General features: G+C 38.7%; 1 protein-coding gene across 1 annotated transcript in view; it reads left to right on the top strand.

Annotated features, from left to right (window-relative positions):
* The first annotated feature begins 256 nt into the window (after positions 1-256).
* C6 (complement C6) overlaps positions 257-8,424 on the top strand; it is a 57,492-nt gene continuing 49,324 nt past the window's right edge. The window contains exons 1-4 of the mRNA XM_087443038.1: positions 257-296; positions 4,359-4,521; positions 5,968-6,124; positions 7,398-7,542. Of these exons, the coding sequence (XP_087299164.1) occupies positions 257-296; positions 4,359-4,521; positions 5,968-6,124; positions 7,398-7,542 (505 nt within the window). The remainder of the gene's footprint in view (positions 297-4,358; positions 4,522-5,967; positions 6,125-7,397; positions 7,543-8,424) is intronic.

Below are 8,424 nucleotides of genomic sequence, written 5' to 3'. Positions count from 1 at the left end.
TTGTGTATAAGAAGATCTCAAGTTTCCTTGTTGAAGTGGTTTGTGTATAAGAAGATCTCAGTTTAGGGGTAGAGGGGATGGGGTGGTGGTCTGTCTAGGTGTTAATAGGAAAACTTCACCTTGTTTAGGAGTCTCAGCTCCCAAGGGCCCCAAAGTGAGTGAAAAACCACCCAATCCCGAGCTTGTGTCTGATGATTAGGGCTCACACTATTCTGTCTGATCGCAGCTTAAACTCTGTCTGGACACTCTAGTCTCAATGTCCCGTGGTTCTGTGCTGTTGAGGAAAAGCAGGAAAGGTAAGTTACTCACCAGTGACCTAAAATCAGCAGACAAGCTCAGCGACCTTTAAAAGAGCTTCTCGTGTTCATGATTGAAAGAGCCGAGAGCTGTAGCAGCTTATGTATGAGTGGAATAAAAAAGCTTGGAAGAAAAGCATGAGAAGCATCTTCAGTTTCTGTCCACCCTCTACAGACAGTGATAATGGATTCTATTTCTTTGTATCTCACTCAATGCCTAGCAGCACACAATGGATACTCAAATTTGTGTTTATTCCATTTTAAACTGAAGCACATATTCAGCCATATGTCAATGGATTGGGTCACTTTTTTTTTTATTGATGTTTTAATAGTTTTTAAAATTGTGAAATTTTGGGTTGTACATTTTTGTTTGTCCATGACCATATATATGACTCCCTTCACCCCTTGTGCCCACCCCCCACCCCCATTGCCCCTGGTAACCACAATACAGTTTTCTCTGTCCATGTGTTGGTTTATATTCCACATATGAGTGAGATCATACAGTGTTTGTCTTTCTCCTTCTGGCTTACTTCACTTAACATAATACGCTCCAGGCCCATCCATGTTGTTGCGAATGGGACGATTTTGTCTTTTTTATGGCTGAGTAGTATTCCACTGTATATATATATATATACCACATTTTCTTGATTGGATTGGGTCACTTTTGTTCCAGAATTTTTCTCTGAGCTTGTAGGAGAGTTCAAAAAGCTTACTGATCTATTAAGAAGAAATATACTAATTTCTAAGCATGTTGGAGAAACAATTCATATATCTGATCTCAAACTCTTGGCTTGAGTGAAGATTTATAAAATGATGAATCCCATTTTTTGTAACTAAATTATCCTTTCATCACAACTAAGAAACATAAAATGACCACATTAAAATATAATTAGAAACTCACCCTCTGAGACATTTGAGGAAGCCATATTTCAGTAGGGCAATTTGGCAATATCTATCAATATTTTAAATATCATATCATTTGACTGAGCCATTCTATTGCTAGGAATACATCATTGGTCCCATAAATATACTACAAAAGTATGCTAAGACATAACACAAAGATGTTTATTGTGGTGTGTGTGTATACTAAATGTCTACAAATAGGCTAATGGTTAAATCTAATATAATACATCCATATGGTATAAAATTATGCAGCCATTAAAAACAATAAAGTAGGGGCCGGCCCCCTGGCTTGGCGGTTGGGTGCAGGCGCTCTGCTACTGGCGGCCCGTGTTTGGATCCCGGGCGCGCACCAACGCGCCGCTTCTCTGGCCATGCTGAGGCCACGTCCCACATACAGCAACTAGAAGGATGTGCAACTATGACATACAACTACCTACTGGGGCTTTGGGGGAAAAAAGGAGGAGGATTGGCGATAGATGTTAACTCAGAGCAGGTCTTCCTCAGCAGAAAGAGGAGGATTAGCATGGATGTTAGCTCAGGGCTGACCTTCCTCACAAAAAAAAAGTAGATATGCATCTATTAGTATGGAAAGATCTTCAATGTATATTATGAAGTGAAAAAAGCGAAGTACAGAGTAGTATACATCATATGTCCTCTTTTTTGTGTATGTATTTAAAGCACATGCATAATGTATAGGTGTAAGGTGATGTATGGAAGAATTTTCCCTCCGTTGGTTACCTATAAAAAGAGAAAATAGTGACTATGTGTGGAGAGAGGCTCTGGTTACAGGTAGAAGAGAACTCAGGCCTTTTATTTTTCTTTCTGTTCTGTGTAAAATTTTCAAATATAGGCATATATTATTTGTATTTTTTGAATGTCAGTAGAAGTTTTCCCGTTGGTTATATTATAAACCATCTTAATTTTCTTCATACATTTCCTTAGAATATGATAAATGTTATCAAATAAATAAGAAGTGGACTGACTAAATAAATTATAAGTGTTTTAAAAATAGATCTGAATCGGGGCCAGCCCCATGGCATAGCGGTTAAGTGCATGGGCTCCGCTGCTGGTGGCCTGGGTTCAGATCCTGGGTGCCCACCCGACATACCGCTTGTCCGGCCATGCTGAGGTGGCGTCCCATATACAGCAACTAGAGAAATGTGCAACTATGACATACAACTATCTACTGGGGCTTTGGGCTAAAAAGGGGAAAACGGGAGGAGGATTGGCAATAGATGTTAGTTCAGGGCTGGTCTTCCTCAGCAAAAAGAGAAAGATTGGCATGGATGTTAGCTCAGGGCTGATCTTCCTCACCAAAAAAAAAAAAAATTCTGAATCTCAAGAGGTCTAGTTTTTTACTTCAATCAACTATCACAACAAAGTAGCGATAAACCAATTACAATACAAACTACCACTCTTGCTAAAATCATGGATGACAATTGAACAGATGAGTTCATTTCTAAAAAGTCTAGGAAATATCCTTAATCTGACAGAAATTTTAAGAATAGTATTATAGAAGTGGCTGTAGTTATGGACTCAAATTACATTATTCAGGTTTCATTAAAACCCGTTCCTAAACTGTTTCCTAGACTCAATCAATTCAACAATATTTATTCATTATATACTATGCTTTGCTCTCATTCTTTTAAATGCTGAAATGAATAAAACAGACAAAAAAGATTAACCACCATGGTGTTTACATTCTAGTGAAGAAGGAGAATGGAGAGAGGAGATATTTATTTAAACTTATGTATTAGGTGGGGATACATAGAGAAAAATAAAGCAGTGAAGGGAGATAGGAAACACTGGTGGCAACTGCAATTTCAAATAAGATGGTCAGAGATCCTACCTTATTTGTAAGATGAAAAGCCACTGAAGACATATTTCTAAATGATTTTGAATATGAATAGCCTTATTTAACATCAAAACATATTTTGTATCTTCACGTGATGCTTGCTATAATTTGAAGAGCCCCTAATTTTGAAAAATGTTTGTCCCACAGCTACAATTAAATTTGTAACACTTTTAAGTGTTATGACGAATTTGAAAAGCTAATATTTATTGAGGAACAATTTTACGCCAAGGACTATTCTAAGCACTTTACATGAATTTTCTTACCGAATCCTAACAAAAACCTTATGAAGAAGGTAAAAGTATTATTCCTATTTTATAGAGAATGACATAGAGAAATTAGATGAATGGCATTTTACTTCTTTAAATAAAATATATATATATTAATTATAGCAGCATTTTCTATATATATTTAGTCATGTTGCATATTTTGTTAGAGATATAAAGATGAAAATAACAATATTCCGAGGCAGAGATGGTTTTGCAAATTCCTTTCAATAATTCACAGATCCTCCAGGCCCCACAGCACAGTCGGGAACTATTGGTCAGTTTTCTCTGGCATTCAGCCACGTCAGGATAAACCCTCTTGTGGCCTGGGTGGTGGAGCTCCAGGCATCCAGAGGCACCAGTAACACAGTTATCGGTGTTATTAGAAATTCAATGAAGCAATGCACCTTATCCAAGAATGAGGAGTCTTGGGCTCTTACTTGTCATGTAGCCTCAATATTATTGCACCTCTGTAAGCCTCAGTTTCATCATCCATAAAATGAGGTAGTTTAACCTGGAAGTTTCAAAGATCCATTCCAGCTCTAATTTCTAGGACTTTTTATGTAGAGACAGTTGGACAGTGACCTCTTTCTTTAGCAAGTTTCCAGGATGCCAGGAAACTAAATAGAGCTTCCAGAGGAATGGTCCAAATTCTTTCCCCAGTCCCAGAAATGTATGAAAAATTAAGAGGTACTTGAGGGTACTACCCACAGAAAATGAGCACTTGTTTTGAAAAGTATAAGAATTTCCATTTTGGAATGAAATAGCATACAAATATGTACTACATATTTTGTCTTATAGTCTATCACTAACTTACTAGTAGTAGTACTAGGGCTTGTAACTATGGGAATATCCACCCTACAAATCTTTAGAAATGGGATTTGTACTCATGAGCATGTGAATTTATAGGTGTTAACTTGCCTTAAGGAAGGCAGGGAGATGCAGACGTTTTCTAAGATCATATTTGTTTGTAACTGAGAATGACTTGTAAAGTGTTACCCCCAACAAGTGTTTGATATGTATTATATCATTTCTTGGCAGGGCCTGGAGGCTCTCAAGGCATGGCCAGACGCTCCATCCTGTATTTCATCCTGCTGAGCACTCTGATTGACAAGAGCCAAGCCTGTTTCTGCGACCATTACCCGTGGACTCAGTGGTCTAGCTGCTCAAAAACCTGCAATTCCGGAACCCAGAGCAGACGGAGGTGGGTGTGAGGTCTGTAGCTTTTCTTTGTGCCCTGGGTAACCTGGAGGACAGAGTTAGCGATATCAAAAGTACAGCACTAAGCAATGGGAAAAAACAGTATATCTCAAAGTAAGAACTCGTGAATTTGGATGGAATTTGAGGTCTTTTCCACATGAGGTTAAAATGAAGTCTACTTTTGTTCTCTCCATAAAACCGAGGAGTTTCCAAAAAAATTTAATTAAGAATCTGTGCAATATTTTCAGTTGACTATTTGACTGACTTAGAATCACCACTCAAGCTTTTTTCAATCAGCATATAACTCTGCTTGCCTGCAGTTAGTGAGTTAATTATAGAGAATTTTCTACTCATTAAACTGAGTCTAACAGGACCTCAATTGAGCAGCACCGCTAGCTATTAGCTTGATTGTTGGCATGTACAAGAAGGCGAGAAAACTGTGTTTACTTGATAACATTTAATAATTCAGTCTTTTCACCAATTCAGACTACTCATCCCCCACAATTTCTTTAAATCGGTTTCTTTAAATCTGTTAGATGTTTATGGTCCATGGAGATGCTCACATGACTTGGGGGAGAAGGCATATACTTAAAGTGTTTTAACTATTATAACACTTTTTAGAAATCTGTTTTAGAAAATTGTTTTTGCATATGTAGTGTGAGTCTCATTAAAATCACCAATTGACTTGCCCAATAAACCATCCACTAAGTATGTAAAAACAGATTTGTTTATAATACTTCTCTACTCAAGAGGCCCTCAGTAGCTCTCTACTGCACACCAAATAAAGTACAACAATATATCCCATCCCTCTCAACCATGCACTTCTCAGGCCCATCCCACAAGCTCCTGCACGGACATGTCACGCTACTCCACCTCCAATCTTTGCATATGCTGTTCCCTCCACATGACCTTCCCTTTGTTGCCTGGAGAATTCATATAAATTTTTCAATATGTATCTCTCATGTCATTTTCTCTTTGAATCTTTGGCCCCAAAGCACTCTGACTCTATCTCAATCATTGTACTTATCACATTGTGTTAACATCTTTTAAGCAATTTGCAAGAACTTTCTTCTTTCTTTTCTTTCCCATTCAGTACCTTCCAGGAATCCCATCAGGGCCAGCTTTATGGATGTGTGACCCGTGCAGTAGCTCAGGACACCACACTTAGAAGGGCTGCATGCTCAGCTTAATGCTCTGCCATCACTGTCTTGAAATTCTTAATAATTTTTGAACAAGAGGCCCTCCATTTTCATTTTGCACTGGGCCCCACAAATTATGTACCTGGTTCCAATAAGTGGTAAGAACTGCACATATGCCAACTTGCCTGATTTTCTACAAAAACCTTCTTTCCTTTTATTCCCTGTAGTTAATGCTCAATGATATTTTTCTTATGGGGCTGGCGCCACAGTGAAGACACTCATTCTAAGCAGTTTTTTCCTCACTGTTACAGACAAATAGTAGAAAATCAGTACTATCTGGAGAACTTTTGTGACCAGCTTTGCACCAAGCAGGAGACCAGAGAATGTAACTGGCAAACTTGTCCCATCAACTGCCTCCTGGGAGATTATGGGCCATGGTCAGACTGTGATCCTTGTGTTGAAAAACAGGTAGGTGACACATGGGCATATTCAGGAAATCTGAATCAACATAAAATGGCTCAGGTTCCCTGACAGTCTCAATAATCACAGAAATGCTGCATTTCTTCAACTTTTGAAAATAAACTGTCCCAGATTCCATTGAGAGAAAATTCCATTTAGCAATTTTGGGGAGTTGGATGGAGGGGGTAAAACGTTTTACATGTTTTACTGTCCTATGACCAATGAAAGGAAATTCTGCCCCCATTGTTGGTATTGCACCTGCCCAGCTCTGAATTCCACTGCCTGTGCTCTCTGAGAGCTCAGAAAGCAAAAGCAAGTGCTAGAAAATGGAGATTTCAGTCCAAGGTTTAAACTCAGACAGAAATGAGGGACGTTAATCAAAAGCCTGACTCCTTGCTCTTCCTCTAATTTCCCTCTTGTCATGTGAAAGTCCTTCAATTTGTTTACTGTTCACAGCTGCAATATTTACCCACCTCCTGCTCCTCCCTGTAAGGGCGTTGTCCCACGTGAACCTCAGTCAGGGTGGGGGCTGAGCATTCACACATCAGGGAAGAAAAAGAAACTCATCTGTGGAGCACTCACTCTCTGAGGGAAACTGCTCTAGGCCCTTTACATACATCACCTTATTCAAACTTCGCATCACATTGTGTTTTTCTACCCATTTTACAAATGAGGATGTTATAGCGCATTAGGGACTAAGTAATTTGCCCAAGAACACACCACTAAGAGGAGCTACATTTTGAACTTGGATTCTTCTGACTTCAAAGTCAGCGCTTTTTAATCCCATCATATTTCTATCATTCCCTGACTGTTTTACTACTCATCGTTTTAAAGCGTGGAGAATGTGTCAACCTTGGTTTCCATGGTGACTTCCTTATGCAAAAGAACCCCCACATCCTTTTACGTTTATCACTTCACACTGTCTTTGAGATATAGAAGGGCTATTGTCATTATCTGGAAGAATTTACCGCACTAGGGAGACTCTCAGCAAATATTTCTGCATTTAATTTTGATTTTATTTATTTTCATATGATTTCAGAGTTAGAAGTCGTAGAAATCCTTTTGCTCCACTTCCTCATTTTACAGTTTGGAAAACAGAGGCCCAGAGAAGTGACAGCTTCCCTTAGCACACACAATGATGGAATTGGAAAAATCGTTACTTGATTTAGGAAATACCACTTAGGAAAAATCACTACTGTGATTGAGAAGCCCAGTTTTCTTAGATACATTTTGGCTTTGACCCTGCCTTAGAGTTACTCACCTTTCTCTCCTTTCCTTTCAGTTTAAGGTTAGATCCATCTTGCAGCCCAGTCAGTTTGGAGGACAACCATGTACCGAGCCCCTGACGACCTTTCAACCATGCATTCCATCTAAGCTCTGCAAAATTGAAGAGGTTGACTGCAAGAATAAATTCCGCTGTGACAGTGGTAATGTACTTATGGAAAACGTTCAATCTCCACTAAAAATTACTTGACTAAATAAAGTTATTCTAATTGACTACCAGTAAAATCTGTGACAGAGAAGTCCCACCATATTTTAAGCATGGGGAGACGGGGGTGTTATGCTACCAATTACCATGCTATTTATGTGTGAAATTATACGTTTCAAGCTATAATCATCTTGACCACTTACCTGATTCATTTGCTCATCAAGTACCTCTGCCCAAGTCCCTACACTGTTATGAAGCGGGGGGAAGAGTGGGGAGGAGGAGGAAAAGGAGGAGTAGGCACTTTTAGAAATTGGCTATTAATAAGCATAAACCTATAATCAGAATAAGCAATTGAAAAGGAGTGACAGATTAAAAAGATTTTCAATATAATTTATTAAAAAAATGTTAAGATACTGGGCCGGCCCCATGGCTTAGCAGTTAAGTGCACACGCTCCACTGCTGGCGGCCCGGGTTCGGATTCCGGGTTCCCACTGACGCACCACTTCTCCGGCCATGCTGAGGCCACGTCCCACATACAGCAACTAGAAGAATGTGCAACTATGACATACAACTATCAACTGGGGCTTTGGGGGAAATAAATAAATAAATTAATTAATTATTAAAAAAAAATGTTAAGATACTATGTCAGGGGGATGGCAAGATGACTAACACATTTTCTTGGGTGGTCCATCGAATGGTTCCAAAGGTAATTTCAAAAGAGAAGATTGAAAATGCTTTAAACAATGGCAACGTTCCCTTCAAGTTCAATACTCATTCAGATTTGTAAATTTTGATATTTAAGTTTAATTAGATTATGATCAAATCTTGAATATACTACTTAATCATCTGTATTCTTTTGCCTCTTAATAGCTCTTCAACG

Source organism: Ceratotherium simum, chromosome 18 (genome assembly GCF_057802395.1).
Source record: "Ceratotherium simum simum isolate JZ-2026a chromosome 18, ASM5780239v1, whole genome shotgun sequence".
NCBI lineage: Eukaryota > Metazoa > Chordata > Mammalia > Perissodactyla > Rhinocerotidae > Ceratotherium > Ceratotherium simum.
Note: the sequence above shows the minus strand (reverse complement) of the source record. Positions and strands in the feature narration are given on the sequence as shown.